Genomic DNA, 21,668 nt, shown 5'->3' on the forward strand with positions numbered 1-21,668 from the left:
TATCCAAGAAATTTGGCGATAAGGCAAACGAAAGATTCCAAGCTGCACAAAATGCTCTTACATCTGCTAAAATAGTATTAACGAATGCACAGCAAAAACTATCATCTGCCCAGGAAAGAGTTAAAAATTGTAATAATGTGTTTGATGCAGCTGTCAGATCACTTGAAAAGACAAAAGAAAAACTTGAAAGAGCTAAGGGGCCATTTCTCAAGGCTATCGAAAAGCTGAAGAAAGCACAACGGAATATAGGCAATCTTTGTAAAATTAAGACATGCAATAAGATTTGTGTTCCTGGAATACGCATAAAAATGTGTAAAAAAGGTTGGGTGCGATATCCATGTGTAAGGAAATCAGGCTGTATGTTTAAAATTCCAAATCCATTGTGTGAATTAGCAAATGCTGGTTGTCGCATTTTTCGGGTAGCAGCATACATTGCACTGGAAGCAGCGAAATTATTTGTTCGTGTGCCATTACTTGCGTTTGATGTAGCAAAAGCCCTTGTTTCTGTGGCTCAATTAGTCGTGGACAAATCTAGAGTTGTTTTAAAAATTGCAGTTGGTGTACTTGAAATTGCGAAACTTACTCTTGAAACTTTAAAAGGCGGGTTGGAGGTGGCTAAATTTGCGCTAAAGGGTGTAAAATTGATTGTTGGTGCCGCTTTACATGTTTTCGACCTGATAATTAGGTATGGTATTCAAAATATCATTGATGTGAAAAATTGTAGATTTCAGTTCACATTAACAACTCGTGATCTGCCGGTTTTTGGTATTTCCTGTGATATTCAAGCATTTCGTATGGGTTGGCACACATTTGAATTTGAATTTGATTTTAGGCACCCACTCAATAGTCTTTGGAGAATGGTAAAATCTACAGTATCTTCACTTTTCAATTCCTTGAAGCAAATACTAGGCAAAAGAAAAAAAACGCGCAATATCCTTCGAATACAATGTTTTAGAAATAAAGTCAGTACATAAAAGGGATGTTTTCAATCATTCAGATGTTACTGATTCTGTTTTGAATGATGTATCTGGATTCGAACAAAACTCGAGCATAATTCGTCTGGAAAATAAATTGAACAATCGCATTATTTTTTTCGAAGAAAATTGTGTTATTTTCAAAAAAGTATTTTCGTTTCTCAGTATTGCAACAAATGAACTGTTAGAAATAACAAACGATTCTGTTTCCAGCCTTAATGATCTCAATGATTCCAGAAAAGCTTTGGTTGATATAGAAAACGAAATAGCTTCAGAAAACCATACAGTAGAAATCTTCGGCATTAACAAGGAATATGCACTGAAGGACTATAATCTTACAGCAGAGGACTTAGATGAGATTTTAAAAAATGCCAGTGTACCTAACGATCCTTTACTAAAAGAACTTGTAAATACCACGAAGTTTGCTAAAGATTTATTCCAGGAGACATTAAAAGAAGCTGATTCCTTGTCAGTACTTGAGTACTGGCAAATTGGAATGAAAAACTTGTCTCAAGAATATTTCTTTGAAAGTGAATGCATCGGATTTAGGGATTGCCTGAATTATTCAGTCGCTATTTTGAATAATCTTTTTAGCGATGACATCATACCTAATTCCTATAATAACAGAGACATAACGTTGAAAATTGACAATATTTTTCAACGCTTGCTTTCAAACTTGTCTATAACAGTTACAGATTCTTACAAGTCATCAATTGGTATCCTTATCAAACTTCAAAACCTGAACGCCTCCAACGTGTTCTGTTCAAATCCTCCGAACATAACCACGCAATTAGAGGATAAAAAGGTTTTATATGGATCAGAAGTTAAATTTACCTGTGAAGCTATAGGTGACCCTGAACTAGTGATATATTGGTATCACAATCACTCCTTAATTGGTCAAAATGTATCAGAAATTGTGTTAGTCAATGTTACAGAAAAAAATGAAGGTACTTACAGATGCGAAGCTGGAAATGTTGTGGCCAATGTATCATCTAATGAGGCAATTGTACAGATAAACGGTAGGTTAGGTTATTAATCGCTTTACATAATTCTAAGTTTTCGACTGAAAAACAAATTACTTAAATAACCATTTATACGTACTAAAAAGTATATATTATAACTTGTTTATACTGTTAATTGTTTTTTCTTAAGTTTTTTTTATATATCTCGTCGAAATATATTAGTTAAGACTAGTAATAGCGCCTTTAGTTGGTTTAGATCAGTTATTTACCGGATCTTTAGTCTTAATCGAAAGAACTTTGTATGTCCCTTTGATATCTTTCGCCCCGCTTTTGTAACACTATTAAATATCATAACTAAAAAATTGTTGATTGCATATTTGTCTCTTTGTCGTTGTTTCTGTCTAAAGCAGGGTTTGTAAAGTATTCACCGGGCGGGTAAAAAAACGGATGGGAAAACCCGAGTTTTTCAGGGCTATGCAATACTCTCAGAAATAGGTAATACTAGACAATAGGATTTTTTAAAAGCTTATTTTACTCAAAATATTTTAAAAAATGGTGTAGTTTCATAGTATTTATTGCTAAATATATACATTTTATACAGAAAAATATTGAGAGAAATTTTCAGAGGATAAAATAATTTTTTCCTTTTCTCTAACCACTCCATATAGGCAAAAGATAATACGTTTAGCACATTTCTGGATACTTACAGGCTTGTTTATTTTCCAGCTGCATTTTTATGAATCCAAACTTCAAAAAATACTTTTATTGTAGTGTAAAAGTGAATTCTAAAATGTAGTTGATATGCAATTATATTGCTAAATAAACGCTCTAAGGGAACCCATACTTCCGAGACTTTGTGTCCTCAATGCTCCTCAACTTCGTGCTTAGTTTGGCCTTTTGATCTTGTTTTTTATTCGAGCGCCATTTTGTATACGAAACGCGCGTCTTGCGTACACAATTTTAATCCTGGTATCTATGATAAGTTTATTGTAGAGTTAATTAAAGAAAATATAGACACATTTGTGCTATAATTTGAATAATTACATATTGCAAGATTTAGACAAATTATAAATATATCCAAGAAGCAAAGATATAAAACGTATTCCATATAAAAAGTCTTATCATACAATTGTCCAAGCTTAACTCAATTCAAGTGACAAAAATGGGAAAATAATATTCATAAAAATATTCTTGAATTAAAAAAAATCATAAACACAAAAATCAAAACGATGTACAGCTATGTCAATTTAATAGATATTTTGTCTTATACTAGTTAACAATATGATAAACAATTAAACAATCCCCCGGCTGTGTCAGAACAAAGAATTTTAAATGTTGGTTTTTGCTACATCTACGCTAAGCATGCAGCATTTAGAAGTTAGAGCAAAGACTAGTATGCCCCGAGTCAGAATAATGTGTCTGTTTAGTGTGACATGACTTCCCTGTAAACTTATATTGCGTACTAGCACGTTGAAATTCCGGTTCATTGTGTCGATCTAGTTCAAAGTTGGTTTAATATTCATCTAACACCAATATGTTATCGTCCTGAATAAACTTCCACGGGACTTTTAACAGCCATCCGTTCATCGTTTTCAATAAAATTATGTTTAGAGCACATGATCACATCATTAGGCCACATATACCTCTTCTTTTGAAAAAAAATATTCTCCGGATAATGGTTGTCTCCTCTCATCTTCGTAATTGTTTTACATATAAACTATACATTTTAGATATCTTTCATAACTTATATTATTTAATCAAAAGTGCATTTTAACTGATGATTTACTCAAAAATTCATATGAATATTTATAAAATCAAAATCAACTAATAGTATGCTCATGCACTAATTGATTTTAATTTAATATCACAAAACAAACAACAAATACATTGTTTATTTAAGAACATTTGATATAATAAAAAAATGTGGGACAATCAGGCCCATGGTTTTCGAAAGTATCCTAAAATATGTCATTAGATGTATGTTAGGACAAACTGTATGACCATCTTTATAGAAAGCCAACGGGGTCAAAATTCTTAATTCGTAAAATGTCAATTTGTAACTTGTAACTGTGTAATTTTAGAATTCTTTTAAAATTTGTAAATTGTTAATTTGTAACTTGTAACTATGAAATATCAAAATTCTTAATTCGTAAATTGTCAATTTGCAACTTGTACGTATCTTTGTAATTTCAAAATTCTTAATTCGTAAATTGTCAATTTGCAACTTGTATCTTTGTAACTTCAAAATTCTCAATTAATTCGTAAATTGTCAATTTGTAACTTGTACGTATCTTTGTAATTTCAAAATTCTTAATTCGTAAATTGTCAATTTGCAACTTGTATCTTTGTAACTTCAAAATTCTCAGTTAATTCGTAAATTGTCAATTTGTAACTTGTAACTGTGAAATTTCAAAATTCTTAATTCGTAAATTGTCAATTTGTAACTTGTACGTATCTTTTTAATTTCAAAATTCTTAATTCGTAAATTGTCAATTTGTAACTTGTAACTGTGTGATTCCAAAATTCTTTAATGGTAAATCCTCAATTTGTATATTGATGTTTTGTAACTTGTAACATGTCGATTCGTTAAATGTCGATTTGTTAAATGTCATCGTTGTATTATGCTAATGATCATTATGACGACAGATGGCGCTCGGTTTCTTCTTTGGCGTATAAGCCTCCTGTAAGTAGAAGCACCTCCATATGGAGTAAATACCTAGGTAATTTAAATCAATTAGGTACAGCACATACATATAAAAGAAAACAAATAGATAAATAAATTTTTTTTTTGATATGGCATATATACCAGGGACTAGGTTTTATATAGAGGTGACATCGAATAAACATGTATGTCTACAGTACTGTTCACCATACCTGGAAGGGGTGTGTCACTTCCTGTATTAAGGTAAATACAGATGTGTCGCTGAAATGGGCTCCCTTATCAACTTCGCGACTGCATGAGCTGGAAAATTCATACTAATATTTTTCTGGGTCGCAAATTTTGGACTAAATGTATGATGGGAGAAATGGGTTGACACCTATTATTCCTTAGTATTATAATCTCAATGTTAAAATTTTGGGAAAGAATTTAATTATCTAATGATTTAACAATTTTCAGTCAATAAATATTGTGGAAAAACAGGTAAAGAACTACATAAAGTGTTCTGAGATTTCAAATAGCAAAATACCACAATATTCTAACTCATTTTTCGTAAAAACAGTAATCGAGTGGAACCACCTTGAAGACACTGTAGTGCGCACACCGAGCGCTGATAGCGAAGTTCAGAAACTGCTCTCGTGCACCGTCAATAAATCGACGGCGCTCTCTATACCATTGTATAAAAGCCAGTAGTTGTATCCACCACGTATTCCTACAGATACAGATACAGATCTAGAATGATCATGGTACTGGATCGACATATACTAGGAGGTGTCCCCTCTGGATATTTTTGTCAATGACCATGATCGTAAAACTATGAAACTGTTTCTTTTTTATTACACACCTATACCCACTTTTAACCAAAGTGACACCCTACCCCTTTGACTTGTCAGAGAGAAGATCTCGCCATTTGCATGACAGAAGCAATTATCTCCAATCTGTTTACCCTAATTTTATTTCTCCATGAAAATCTTTGCGCATGATTTGGGGTTTGGCAGAGGGTCTGTCAGGGATCATTTTGGAAAGTAAAATGGTGGCAAACTGTGCGGAGGGGTAGCCAGGCGGAATACAACAACATGGTTTCGTCAATTGGATATTAAAATTATGTATCATGGGATGGCGTCATTTCTTGACATATCATCGGGCGGGAAATATTTGTATTGTTACGAATTCATTGCAAATTAATTTTATTTTTTTATTTCGTATGAATTTCAAATTTCGAAAATTTAGCTTATATAATAAAAACGTTATTGATTAACATCGTGAATCAACCCGCTCGATGAAGTATAAGATTGAATCAGGTCGTCAGGCTAAGGAGGGTTGCAGGGGGGGGGGAGGGTATCGGGAGTACAGCGCATTAAGCAGGAGTTGAGAGGGAGGAAATGAGAATATTTGGTCTTTTTTGTTATGTAAATTTTTATAGAACGAAAAAACAGGAAGCGGCAGTTCTTAAGCTTTTTGACTAGAAAAGTTTAGTCGGCATGTATATTTATATATATATATCTGTCAGCCCTTCACCCTCAGTCAGATTAAAATGGTCCGATAATAACATTTTAGGATTAATAGACACCGTTTATTACCTAGTTTTTGCAGTAATTATGTAGCCTTTTATAGCCGACTATATGGTATGGGTTTTTCACATTGTTGAATGCCGTACGTTGCCTATAAATAAAGGCAAAAGTAGTATACCGCTGTTCGAAATTCATAAATCGATTGAGAAAAAACAAATCCGGGTTACAAACTAAAACTGAGGGAAACTTTAATTGCTTACATCGGCTTTATTAGAACTTTGGTGGAAAGTTGTCTCATAAGCAATCATACGGTTTGTTACCACATCTCCTCATATAGATATAAGAAGATGTGGTATGAGTACCAATGAGACAACCCTCCATCCAAGTCAAAATTTATAAAAGTAATATATCTATTTACCCGAATAATTCAGTCGTTATATTCCGCTGATCTACGACTACTTCATTAACCTCGCAGTTACGTGGAGGGACTGAACTATTCGGGTTGCATTTTTAAATAGTTTCCGTTTTCGAACAAAACGCCACCTGTCGTCTTCAGAAAACAAAATAAAACCGGGTTCCTGTATACATGTCATATAAAAAAAAATCTGTTCATTTTCTTTTAGATGCATTTGCTGTACATAATTGACTTAAATTACTTAGGTATAAACTCCATATGGAGGTGGTTCTACTTACAGGAGGCTTATACACCGAAGAAAAAACCGAGCGTAATCTGTCGTCATAATGATCGTTAGCATAATACAATATAATGACATTTAACAAATCGACATTTAACGAATCGACATGTTACAAAGCATCACTATACAAATTGACAATTTACCAATACAGAATTTTGAAATCACACAGTTACAAGTTACAAATTGACAATTTACGAATTAAGAATATTGAAATTACAAAGATACAAGTTACAAATTGACAATTTACGAATTAAGAATTTTGATCCCGTTGGCTTTCCATACATCTTAAGACTATCATTTTATAGAATGTAAATCAAAGCTGTCCTAAGATAGTCATACCTATGATGATCTTATGACTGTCATACGTGAACATATTTTCTTTTTATTTTGAATTATGAATAAAAATTATAAATATAGCTATCAAAATAATAAGTCTGTAAATAATGATTATTGCCATTCTTATCATTTACGAATATTTATTTTATTTTTCATGAATTTATATATGAAAAGGAATTACAATCCAGGTTGATGATTTGTTTCAATTACGTTATATATATATAATACAATTCTAGAACTTCGCGTTCATGTATTATTATGTATGGAGTGTAATTTAATTGTGAATACTTTAAAGATTTGGTACATCAAGTACCCTCTAAACGAAATGCCCGTGCAAAAACGTTTATAAGCTACTATATATATATACATAAACAAGAAAAAGAATATATAAATAAATATAAATCAATTGTTTTAAAAACAATTGTAAACGGTCTTTCCCCTCCGAAACATGATTGATTGATTAATTGGTTGGTTGGTAGTTGTTTGGTTGTTTGGTTGGTTGATTGGTTGGTTGGTTGGTTGGTTGATTGATTGATCAAAAGTTTGCATGGTAATCTCTCTTTCTATGCGAGGCAGCGGACTTAACGTCCATATTCTGACCGAACGTGGCTGCGTATTTATACATCCCGCACAGCCAAACGGACGCCTTGGATGTCCTAATAAAAATTAATCCTAGCATCCTCTTTTTATAAATTTTCTCTCTTTTCTATGCAACCTCGGACTTCATGTCTTGTTTTATTTATTTGTTGTGTGTGCATTTTGTTTAAATTTGTAGGAAAACTGACTTTCATTGTGTCTTGTAGTTGTCTTGTAGTTTCACTTTCTACATTTGAATGTGGAATGATTTATTTTAAATCTAGGTCCCCGCGCGCTCGGTGGTGTTTGTGAAGTCACGTGAGACTCGACTATATATGTCTGGACTTGGGGGAGACCGTTGAACAGACCACATGTGTATTAATAAGAGTAACACGATACTTATTGATTTTATTTTTACAGGCATTTTTCGTACATATATTTACGGAGCACAGATTTGTATTTGAATGCATGTTTAGAAATTTGATTGTAGGATTTCACTAATATAAAAGAACTTGGGAGCGATTTTTATATCATTGATTTTAATTTCTCAATCGAGGTCAGGTCGTCAAGCGTACCGCACGTGTATTTATAGTGCTAACGAGCATATATTTTCTTGATTCATTTTACAGGTAAACTGATTTCTAATCGCTGATCACGAGTCTTCAGCGAAAACAAAAATAATGCTGTTGTTGTGGTATTTTAACAAAACGTTTATCGATTAATTTCAGAAAATACATGAATTGGAGCAGATTTTTGCAGGGTTGGATTTCTATTACAGGAGTTTGTACATAAGAAGGATGGCATTTTTACAGTAAAATGTACGGGACTGAAGGCAATTTTCATTTCATAGAAATGGGATTTAAAAAAAAAAATCAGTTGGAAAAAGGGGGGTCAGTGGTAGTAGACCTTGGTTAATTAATTGAGATCAGATGCATGTTTACATCATGATAGCTGCAAAGTTTGAAGTTATGATTAGTTAATCTGTTCATTTTACCATTTCAGTGGCTTTAAACCCCCAAGAATAGTCACGTACCATTTCGACAAAAACTTTCCAGTAACATCATGTTGCGACTAACATTTTGGTTAGATTTTTTTGTCGATATCTATAACTCTTTGGGAGTAGAAGCGACATGAAGTGAATGCAAAAAATTTGGAACATGACCTTTACCTTTGACCTTGACATCACTTTCTAAGTTAGGACCCAATGAATTCAAATAAATGGACTCTAGGTTAATACGGCTCACGGTTTATGAGTTACAAACACATAACGACAAATTTAATTGGTAAAGGTAGATAACTCCTAGAAGATGTCACTGAATAGCTTCGATCAAAATCAGTCAAAAATTCTGGAGGATATAACGAACAAATAGGAAAAAAATACGTTATCTTTTTTGGTTACGGAGGAGATACAATAAAAAGTTAAACTGTTTTGGGAGATAACTCTTGCAATAAAAAATGTTCGGTAAAACAGGGTCAGTTTCAAAATTGCAATAACTGTTCGATATGATATGCAAAAATCTAAGCGACATCTAGCGAAACGACTTTACACCGCAAGAAAATTAATAATAATCAGAACAAAATCACGTCGCAGGAGATTAAAATGTTAATTGAGAAAAAAATAAATCTAATATTTAGCTTACTGAGCAACACAACAGCAAATAGTGCTTCAAGGAGAGAATGAATTTGAGGATGCATGTGCAAAGATAAATGCCGTAAATGGCACTGACCGACTTATAACAGTGGAAGAAATATCGTAACTGTTATGATAATAATAAGACCATCATAAGTCATGTCGCGAGGTGTCTTAAGTTAACGATAAAAGTTATGACATATCGTAACTTGGGATACTTTCGAAAAGATATCTTACGACTATGACATGTCTTAAGAGCATCGTAAGACATGTCTCAAATCATAAGATACTTTCAAAACCAGGTCCCAAAACTATAAAATTCCAAAAAGTAGGACATCCGGGAATAAACCTTGATTAGTGATGTAAGTTTAAGTATGATAAAATTGTGTGAACATTAGAAATACGATAATCAAAACGGAGAAATCCCTTTGGTCCTTTTGGGCCACGATTTATGCCTGCTTCTAACTGCTGTTGAATTATAATTGTGTAATTTAATATAGTAGAGGCTTGAAAATTTACGAGGTTGTAAAAAAAATACAAACATAGATGGATGCAATGAAAAAAAAACAGTTCATTGTAGTGCTTATGAAATGCCTTTGGTCCATTATTAGTGCGTCTCTTTCTTATTACTTTGGCATATGTTGCTAAAAAATTTCTAATTCCATGAATTTTTCTTTTATGGTACAATATCTTATGAACGGTTATCATGTAGTTTGAACAATTTAGACAACTTTTTATGAGGATTAATCATAAATCTAGTTGAGAAAACTTTTTGCATTTGTCTATGTGTGTTCAAGTTTGTGTAAGAGTTGCTGGACCAATAGTTTCTAAAACTTATACACTTTAAATAAGAAACTCAAACAAGTTAACTTATAAGTCAAAATAGTATGTCTTTAAGTATTGCATTTGTTTTTAATCACTGAATACCCTTAAAAATTCAAACCAGTATTTCATATTTCCCAGTATTGCCCAGTATTACCCGTTTAACCCAGTAAAACCCGGGTTTTTGTAGTATTTCACGCTTGCCTGAGCCATGCTAATATGATCCGAGTTTTTACAGAACAAATTAATTTGGGTCAGTTAATACCATTTCTGTCATTATTTCATAGCTTATATTGTTATGTAATTTTCTATGGATAACATTAATAAGGCGAATGAATCATGTTCGTACATCTTTTTCGCTACATTTTTCAGATCATAAAGTTCTAAAGGTCGTTTTCATTGCAATTTTTACTTTTTTTTATCCGATCTTATTCAAAAGGTAGAAACATATTAAGAAAGAGTTTTCCTTTTGAGAACGACCCGCTAATTATTTGATGTATATTTTTAAATTTAGGTTTTCCAGCTGAAATTGAGTTTACAAGATACAATAGAAGTAAGTACATAAATTATAAAATTCACATGAATTTTTCTGAAAACTAGCTGAGATTCAATTAATGTAAACATTATGTACTTAAACAATAAATGTACATTTTACGACATTTCGATTGCATTTAGGAAAACTAAGTTGGAACATTGCTTTTTATTTAAGGGCATACGATAAAGAAAACATCCTTCGTTGACTTTTCTTTAAGATTTTGATTCAAAGTAAATTTTAATATGCACATTCGAAATATGCAAGGAAATTTATTTACATGAATTTCTCTGTGAAAACAATAGTTAATTTCTAAATAGTGTTGTTCAAGCTTAAATATGATATTACTTTGGTCTACGAAAATGTCAAATGAATCGTAGAAGGATAAATGTTTTTTTTTTCAATTTAAACTCGTCACATGCATTTTTGAGCAATTACCACCCGGCCGATTCTGACGATTTGAAGAGAGAAAGCCTATTAAGAATCATAATCAGCCTTAAATAGTAGCAACATTATTAGGAATCATTATCACAAAACTTAACTTGTCAGCAAAACGTAGAATATAATGAAAATAAGAAGAATTTACTTCGCAGTGCATTCTTAATACAACATCCTTTTGCTGTAAATCCCTCGGTATAGCAAATTGGTATATGAATTACTGTCATTTTTGAATTTATTGATGACAGAAAAGTATACAGTCTTCATTTGCCTCGAATTTTATGACTTCGCAGTTGATTTCGAGTGCTCAAATGTATATTATCATTTTTTTATTACAACAATTTTCAAAATGACATATAATTTTTTGTTCAGATGTATCAGAATTCTATGTGCATACGATAATACACATTATTTTTCAGTTGAAGAAAGACATTGAGATATTTTAAAAAGGTCGGAGGTAACATTTTGATATCTTTCAGCTCACATGGCCGAGTGAACGTTTCTAACACCTTGCGTCCGTCGACGTCCGTTAACTTTTACAAAATCTCCTCTGAAACTAATGAGCCAAATTTAACCAAATTTGGCCACAATCATCATTTGGATATCTAGTTTAACAGAGGTGTCCGATGTCCCCACTTGTCTGCCAATATGTCTCAAAATTGAACATAGGGGGTAAAATGCAAGTTTTGACTATTATTTTGAAAACCTCTATAGAAAGAGAAAATCTGACAAGGGCAGAAATGTTCAGAATGTTGAGATCTAATCAGACGACTTCGTACACGAGTTATTTCCCTTGAAATGCCGATTTTTGTTTTACCATTTTTGCCTTTTATCTTGAAAACTTAGATACAAATTTTAAATACAAATATAACCAGCAAGACAAGATTCGCATATCGGAAATTGTCTGTCGACTCCTTAATGGAGTTATTGCCCTAAATGACGATTTATGACATTTTGTTTTGTGTTTATGCCTATTATCTTGAAAACTATAATAGATGTAAAGAAACTTTATATAGCAAAACTTATCAACAAGGCAAGATCTTCAAATATGTCAACATGGCTGAATTTGTTAGTCGACTCCTTATAGGAGTTATTGACCTTAAAAAGTAAAATAACAAAAATACTAAACTCCAAGTAAAATTCAAAACGGAAAGCCAAAAATCAAAAGCTCAAACACATTAAACGAATGGAAAAAAACTGTCATACTTCTGACTTGGTACAGCCATTTCCTTATGTAGAAAATGGTGGATTAAACCTGATTTTATAGCTAGCTAAATCTGTCACTTGTATGACAGTCGCATAGAATTTCATTATAATGACGATTTTTTTTTAATAATTTTTTTTTCGTTTTTTGCCAATTGTCTTGAAACTTTTAATAAATAGATACGAATTTTAAAAGACAAATATGATCAGCAAGACAAGATTCACAAATATGTCAATATGTCGAAAATTGTCTGTCGACTCCTTATTGGAGTTATTGCTCTTAATGATGATTTATACCATTTGTTTGCGTTTTTGCCTATTATTTTGAAATCTATAAAAGAAATTTGAGAAATTTGAAAGTTGAAAGAGAAAAATAGCAAAACTAATCCACAAGGCAAGGTCTACAAATATGTCGATATTGCTGGAATCGTTGGTCAAATCTTCATAGGAGTTAGTGCCCTTAAATGATGGTTGTACAATTTCTTATTTCATTTTTGCGTTTTTGTTTAAAACTATCAAAGATAGATAGATTATATATTGTATTTTATATGGTGCACATAGACATAGGTGAGTGACGCATGATCTTTAGAGGCTATAGTTTGTTAAAGACAGATGTGATATTGTACAATGAATGCAAACCTACTGGATTCGGTGTTTTCGTTATTTTCTTTATTCTCTTAAACTTAACCATGTTAACAGTTGTATGTGAATACTTATCATAAGAACGTAACATATAACATTTTGAAGTGCTTTTATTGACTTGACTACCCTCACTAACACTCAAAATTAAACAAGCTATGATTGTTTTTGCTTTATGACAGTTTGTTTGCATCGGTAATTAGTAACTTACGGGTCTGTTGTAAAGTTATTGTTAAATGTAAAAGTTCTTCAAAGATGAAAAGTATCGTAATTCTTTTTTTTCAGTTTATAAATGTAAAAGCTATCCTTGTTTGGTTTTGAATGAAGAATTCGATACGCTTGACAAACGAATATGGGAGCACGAAATAACAGCTAGATATGATTATGTAAGCTCTGTTTTTACTTTTCTTATGTATATCTATACTGGTCGAGTTGTCAAAGCCAATAAAGACAATGCAAACAATATTGCCGGTGGTGGTCCGGGTACACAGTTATCGTCCTTTGATTTTCGTTGTCCACGAATATAGTCCCTAGTGTGGACAGTGTGTTACTTGTCGATTTTTTTTATACCCCTTCAAAATTTATTTCTCCATGTTTTATGACTCAAATAGTAAGTAGGGGGGTGAAATGACACTGTAAAAAAATTTGGGTCATGAATTTTAAAGTTAAGTAGTGATTTGGTCCAGCTGAAAAAGGTTAAAAATTAGCACTTCGGAAGCTGTCAAAAGATTTGAAGACCCCCTTAACATGAAATTGTCCATATTTTGAGTTAGAGCCGATGAAGTTTTCTATAATTTTGATATAATTTGTCCCAAAAGTAGTACAACACACTGTAAAAATATTATTGGGAAAGCGCAGGTGGGATTTTTTTAATTTTCATTTATTGTCTAAAAGAAATGCACTACGAAATAACTGTGTACTCGTACCTAAGAGGTGAAATCAGGAAATATAGAATCTGTACTTTGGCAACTTCCCTGAATGATTTGATGGTGTCAATTTATCAAATAGCATAAAACTAAAGGATTTAAACTTTTATTTGATAGAATTTCTGCAAAAATGACCAATTTTGGCATTTTATGGTCAAAATAAGCATTTCATAGCTTTTTCAATTTTGATGCATAAGTGGCATTCTGACTTTCTATCTGACAGGTTTTTATGTGTCAATATTTGTGTTTCTATGCTTCAATCCAGTTGTATTACTCATTTGTGAACTCTGAATCTACAGAAAAGAAGATTATCTCGGACAATATGTGCAAAATGTGTTGTATATATGATCCTCGTCTAACGCCCTGTTTGGATCAAGTTAAATGTGAGGAGCTTGGAACATAAAAGTTGAAGTCCAGTATAAAGACCTCACTAAATTTGTATAAAAAGCACTTAACAATGTCTTTTGTACCTGTTTTATGTCACATAATATCTTTCTTTTCTTCTGTAGGATAGCAAGTGGTTCAAATATAAGCCTGTTGAGACTAAAATTGCATGCATGTTTTTCACTAAAAAGTGAAAAATCTTTGTGTCAGACCATACTGTCTGCAAAAAAAGTTGAATGCAAGAGTCTTTTTGTGCTCAGATTTATTGTATCATGTCACCTGAGTGTAGAAATGATAGAAAAGACACAAATTTTTATTTCCTATAGCTTCAATATGCATTTTTAAATGTAAATATGTGATGCGGCCTAAATTGACCCTAAATTATTTTCAGTCTTACTTGGCCTAAGACCCTTTTAAACTAATGTGATATGTTATTTGTAAGTTTTCTTTCCATTTAAAGTACATTAAATACATATGTAAGGATTATTTATAACCAAAAAGCTTTACAAATTTAAAATTGCTGGAAAATATTACATCTTCATGTAAGGCCCCCCTTCATTGGAAAACCTCCATTTTTAGCCACAGGCTCATATAAATTTGACTTTTTAATAATTATGATAAGTCTGATAAATCAAATGAGTACTCTATTGCTTTTAATACATAATATATTATATATTAAGGCATTTCAAAAGTATTTTTTGGCAATATTTTAATTTTTTAAGCCCCAAATGTTGATAGTTGAAAATTTTCAATTTTAACGTCTAAATTTAACACGCAAAGTTGAATATAGAATTAGTCATATTGTCTATAATATAAATCCTATTGCCATGAAACTTTGTAAGCAGTCTTATAATTTAATAAGCTTTGGTCATACCAAGTTTCATTAAGATTGGTCAACTTTTTCTACCCTATTAGGTCCGGGTACACAGTTATCGTCCTTTGATTTTCGTTGTCCACGAATATAGTCCCTAGTGTGGACAGTGTGTTACTTGTCGATTTTTTTTATACCCCTTCAAAATTTATTTCTCCATGTTTTATGACTCAAATAGTAAGTAGGGGGGTGAAATGACACTGTAAAAAAATTTGGGTCATGAATTTTAAAGTTAAGTAGTGATTTGGTCCAGCTGAAAAAGGTTAAAAATTAGCACTTCGGAAGCTGTCAAAAGATTTGAAGACCCCCTTAACATGAAATTGTCCATATTTTGAGTTAGAGCCGATGAAGTTTTCTATAATTTTGATATAATTTGTCCCAAAAGTAGTACAACACACTGTAAAAATATTATTGGGAAAGCGCAGGTGGGATTTTTTTAATTTTCATTTATTGTCTAAAAGAAATGCACTACGAAATAACTGTGTACTCGTACCTAAGAGGTGAAATCAGGAAATATAGAATCTGTACTTTGGCAACTTCCCTGAATGATTTGATGGTGTCAATTTATCAAATAGCATAAAACTAAAGGATTTAAACTTTTATTTGATAGAATTTCTGCAAAAATGACCAATTTTGGCATTTTATGGTCAAAATAAGCATTTCATAGCTTTTTCAATTTTGATGCATAAGTGGCATTCTGACTTTCTATCTGACAGGTTTTTATGTGTCAATATTTGTGTTTCTATGCTTCAATCCAGTTGTATTACTCATTTGTGAACTCTGAATCTACAGAAAAGAAGATTATCTCGGACAATATGTGCAAAATGTGTTGTATATATGATCCTCGTCTAACGCCCTGTTTGGATCAAGTTAAATGTGAGGAGCTTGGAACATAAAAGTTGAAGTCCAGTATAAAGACCTCACTAAATTTGTATAAAAAGCACTTAACAATGTCTTTTGTACCTGTTTTATGTCACATAATATCTTTCTTTTCTTCTGTAGGATAGCAAGTGGTTCAAATATAAGCCTGTTGAGACTAAAATTGCATGCATGTTTTTCACTAAAAAGTGAAAAATCTTTGTGTCAGACCATACTGTCTGCAAAAAAAGTTGAATGCAAGAGTCTTTTTGTGCTCAGATTTATTGTATCATGTCACCTGAGTGTAGAAATGATAGAAAAGACACAAATTTTTATTTCCTATAGCTTCAATATGCATTTTTAAATGTAAATATGTGATGCGGCCTAAATTGACCCTAAATTATTTTCAGTCTTACTTGGCCTAAGACCCTTTTAAACTAATGTGATATGTTATTTGTAAGTTTTCTTTCCATTTAAAGTACATTAAATACATATGTAAGGATTATTTATAACCAAAAAGCTTTACAAATTTAAAATTGCTGGAAAATATTACATCTTCATGTAAGGCCCCCCTTCATTGGAAAACCTCCATTTTTAGCCACAGGCTCATATAAATTTGACTTTTTAATAATTATGATAAGTCTGATAAATCAAATGAGTACTCTATTGCTTTTAATACATAATATATTATATATTAAGGCATTTCAAAAGTATTTTTTGGCAATATTTTAATTTTTTAAGCCCCAAATGTTGATAGTTGAAAATTTTCAATTTTAACGTCTAAATTTAACACGCAAAGTTGAATATAGAATTAGTCATATTGTCTATAATATAAATCCTATTGCCATGAAACTTTGTAAGCAGTCTTATAATTTAATAAGCTTTGGTCATACCAAGTTTCATTAAGATTGGTCAACTTTTTCTACCCTATTAGGTCCGGGTACACAGTTATCGTCCTTTGATTTTCGTTGTCCACGAATATAGTCCCTAGTGTGGACAGTGTGTTACTTGTCGATTTTTTTTATACCCCTTCAAAATTTATTTCTCCATGTTTTATGACTCAAATAGTAAGTAGGGGGGTGAAATGACACTGTAAAAAAATTTGGGTCATGAATTTTAAAGTTAAGTAGTGATTTGGTCCAGCTGAAAAAGGTTAAAAATTAGCACTTCGGAAGCTGTCAAAAGATTTGAAGACCCCCTTAACATGAAATTGTCCATATTTTGAGTTAGAGCCGATGAAGTTTTCTATAATTTTGATATAATTTGTCCCAAAAGTAGTACAACACACTGTAAAAATATTATTGGGAAAGCGCAGGTGGGATTTTTTTAATTTTCATTTATTGTCTAAAAGAAATGCACTACGAAATAACTGTGTACTCGGACCTAAGAGGTGAAATCAGGAAATATAGAATCTGTACTTTGGCAACTTCCCTGAATGATTTGATGGTGTCAATTTATCAAATAGCATAAAACTAAAGGATTTAAACTTTTATTTGATAGAATTTCTGCAAAAATGACCAATTTTGGCATTTTATGGTCAAAATAAGCATTTCATAGCTTTTTCAATTTTGATGCATAAGTGGCATTCTGACTTTCTATCTGACAGGTTTTTATGTGTCAATATTTGTGTTTCTATGCTTCAATCCAGTTGTATTACTCATTTGTGAACTCTGAATCTACAGAAAAGAAGATTATCTCGGACAATATGTGCAAAATGTGTTGTATATATGATCCTCGTCTAACGCCCTGTTTGGATCAAGTTAAATGTGAGGAGCTTGGAACATAAAAGTTGAAGTCCAGTATAAAGACCTCACTAAATTTGTATAAAAAGCACTTAACAATGTCTTTTGTACCTGTTTTATGTCACATAATATCTTTCTTTTCTTCTGTAGGATAGCAAGTGGTTCAAATATAAGCCTGTTGAGACTAAAATTGCATGCATGTTTTTCACTAAAAAGTGAAAAATCTTTGTGTCAGACCATACTGTCTGCAAAAAAAGTTGAATGCAAGAGTCTTTTTGTGCTCAGATTTATTGTATCATGTCACCTGAGTGTAGAAATGATAGAAAAGACACAAATTTTTATTTCCTATAGCTTCAATATGCATTTTTAAATGTAAATATGTGATGCGGCCTAAATTGACCCTAAATTATTTTCAGTCTTACTTGGCCTAAGACCCTTTTAAACTAATGTGATATGTTATTTGTAAGTTTTCTTTCCATTTAAAGTACATTAAATACATATGTAAGGATTATTTATAACCAAAAAGCTTTACAAATTTAAAATTGCTGGAAAATATTACATCTTCATGTAAGGCCCCCCTTCATTGGAAAACCTCCATTTTTAGCCACAGGCTCATATAAATTTGACTTTTTAATAATTATGATAAGTCTGATAAATCAAATGAGTACTCTATTGCTTTTAATACATAATATATTATATATTAAGGCATTTCAAAAGTATTTTTTGGCAATATTTTAATTTTTTAAGCCCCAAATGTTGATAGTTGAAAATTTTCAATTTTAACGTCTAAATTTAACACGCAAAGTTGAATATAGAATTAGTCATATTGTCTATAATATAAATCCTATTGCCATGAAACTTTGTAAGCAGTCTTATAATTTAATAAGCTTTGGTCATACCAAGTTTCATTAAGATTGGTCAACTTTTTCTACCCTATTAGGTCCGGGTACACAGTTATCGTCCTTTGATTTTCGTTGTCCACGAATATAGTCCCTAGTGTGGACAGTGTGTTACTTGTCGATTTTTTTTATACCCCTTCAAAATTTATTTCTCCATGTTTTATGACTCAAATAGTAAGTAGGGGGGTGAAATGACACTGTAAAAAAATTTGGGTCATGAATTTTAAAGTTAAGTAGTGATTTGGTCCAGCTGAAAAAGGTTAAAAATTAGCACTTCGGAAGCTGTCAAAAGATTTGAAGACCCCCTTAACATGAAATTGTCCATATTTTGAGTTAGAGCCGATGAAGTTTTCTATAATTTTGATATAATTTGTCCCAAAAGTAGTACAACACACTGTAAAAATATTATTGGGAAAGCGCAGGTGGGATTTTTTTAATTTTCATTTATTGTCTAAAAGAAATGCACTACGAAATAACTGTGTACTCGGACCTAAGAGGTGAAATCAGGAAATATAGAATCTGTACTTTGGCAACTTCCCTGAATGATTTGATGGTGTCAATTTATCAAATAGCATAAAACTAAAGGATTTAAACTTTTATTTGATAGAATTTCTGCAAAAATGACCAATTTTGGCATTTTATGGTCAAAATAAGCATTTCATAGCTTTTTCAATTTTGATGCATAAGTGGCATTCTGACTTTCTATCTGACAGGTTTTTATGTGTCAATATTTGTGTTTCTATGCTTCAATCCAGTTGTATTACTCATTTGTGAACTCTGAATCTACAGAAAAGAAGATTATCTCGGACAATATGTGCAAAATGTGTTGTATATATGATCCTCGTCTAACGCCCTGTTTGGATCAAGTTAAATGTGAGGAGCTTGGAACATAAAAGTTGAAGTCCAGTATAAAGACCTCACTAAATTTGTATAAAAAGCACTTAACAATGTCTTTTGTACCTGTTTTATGTCACATAATATCTTTCTTTTCTTCTGTAGGATAGCAAGTGGTTCAAATATAAGCCTGTTGAGACTAAAATTGCATGCATGTTTTTCACTAAAAAGTGAAAAATCTTTGTGTCAGACCATACTGTCTGCAAAAAAAGTTGAATGCAAGAGTCTTTTTGTGCTCAGATTTATTGTATCATGTCACCTGAGTGTAGAAATGATAGAAAAGACACAAATTTTTATTTCCTATAGCTTCAATATGCATTTTTAAATGTAAATATGTGATGCGGCCTAAATTGACCCTAAATTATTTTCAGTCTTACTTGGCCTAAGACCCTTTTAAACTAATGTGATATGTTATTTGTAAGTTTTCTTTCCATTTAAAGTACATTAAATACATATGTAAGGATTATTTATAACCAAAAAGCTTTACAAATTTAAAATTGCTGGAAAATATTACATCTTCATGTAAGGCCCCCCTTCATTGGAAAACCTCCATTTTTAGCCACAGGCTCATATAAATTTGACTTTTTAATAATTATGATAAGTCTGATAAATCAAATGAGTACTCTATTGCTTTTAATACATAATATATTATATATTAAGGCATTTCAAAAGTATTTTTTGGCAATATTTTAATTTTTTAAGCCCCAAATGTTGATAGTTGAAAATTTTCAATTTTAACGTCTAAATTTAACACGCAAAGTTGAATATAGAATTAGTCATATTGTCTATAATATAAATCCTATTGCCATGAAACTTTGTAAGCAGTCTTATAATTTAATAAGCTTTGGTCATACCAAGTTTCATTAAGATTGGTCAACTTTTTCTACCCTATTAGGTCCGGGTACACAGTTATCGTCCTTTGATTTTCGTTGTCCACGAATATAGTCCCTAGTGTGGACAGTGTGTTACTTGTCGATTTTTTTTATACCCCTTCAAAATTTATTTCTCCATGTTTTATGACTCAAATAGTAAGTAGGGGGGTGAAATGACACTGTAAAAAAATTTGGGTCATGAATTTTAAAGTTAAGTAGTGATTTGGTCCAGCTGAAAAAGGTTAAAAATTAGCACTTCGGAAGCTGTCAAAAGATTTGAAGACCCCCTTAACATGAAATTGTCCATATTTTGAGTTAGAGCCGATGAAGTTTTCTATAATTTTGATATAATTTGTCCCAAAAGTAGTACAACACACTGTAAAAATATTATTGGGAAAGCGCAGGTGGGATTTTTTTAATTTTCATTTATTGTCTAAAAGAAATGCACTACGAAATAACTGTGTACTCGGACCTAAGAGGTGAAATCAGGAAATATAGAATCTGTACTTTGGCAACTTCCCTGAATGATTTGATGGTGTCAATTTATCAAATAGCATAAAACTAAAGGATTTAAACTTTTATTTGATAGAATTTCTGCAAAAATGACCAATTTTGGCATTTTATGGTCAAAATAAGCATTTCATAGCTTTTTCAATTTTGATGCATAAGTGGCATTCTGACTTTCTATCTGACAGGTTTTTATGTGTCAATATTTGTGTTTCTATGCTTCAATCCAGTTGTATTACTCATTTGTGAACTCTGAATCTACAGAAAAGAAGATTATCTCGGACAATATGTGCAAAATGTGTTGTATATATGATCCTCGTCTAACGCCCTGTTTGGATCAAGTTAAATGTGAGGAGCTTGGAACATAAAAGTTGAAGTCCAGTATAAAGACCTCACTAAATTTGTATAAAAAGCACTTAACAATGTCTTTTGTACCTGTTTTATGTCACATAATATCTTTCTTTTCTTCTGTAGGATAGCAAGTGGTTCAAATATAAGCCTGTTGAGACTAAAATTGCATGCATGTTTTTCACTAAAAAGTGAAAAATCTTTGTGTCAGACCATACTGTCTGCAAAAAAAGTTGAATGCAAGAGTCTTTTTGTGCTCAGATTTATTGTATCATGTCACCTGAGTGTAGAAATGATAGAAAAGACACAAATTTTTATTTCCTATAGCTTCAATATGCATTTTTAAATGTAAATATGTGATGCGGCCTAAATTGACCCTAAATTATTTTC

The 21,668-nt window shown here is 31.7% G+C and overlaps 1 protein-coding gene across 1 annotated transcript in view; it reads left to right on the forward strand.

Annotated features, from left to right (window-relative positions):
• The first annotated feature begins 1,008 nt into the window (after window positions 1-1,008).
• LOC127712163 (beta-1,3-glucan-binding protein-like) overlaps window positions 1,009-21,668 on the forward strand; it is a 52,717-nt gene continuing 32,057 nt past the window's right edge. Inside the window, exons 1-3 of the mRNA XM_052218456.1 lie at window positions 1,009-1,993; window positions 10,680-10,718; window positions 13,263-13,363. Coding sequence (XP_052074416.1) covers window positions 1,471-1,993; window positions 10,680-10,718; window positions 13,263-13,363 — 663 coding nt within the window. The 5' untranslated portion in view covers window positions 1,009-1,470. The remainder of the gene's footprint in view (window positions 1,994-10,679; window positions 10,719-13,262; window positions 13,364-21,668) is intronic.

The sequence above is a fragment of the Mytilus californianus genome, unplaced genomic scaffold, assembly GCF_021869535.1.
Source record: "Mytilus californianus isolate M0D057914Y unplaced genomic scaffold, xbMytCali1.0.p SCAF_8, whole genome shotgun sequence".
Classification (NCBI taxonomy): domain Eukaryota; kingdom Metazoa; phylum Mollusca; class Bivalvia; order Mytilida; family Mytilidae; genus Mytilus; species Mytilus californianus.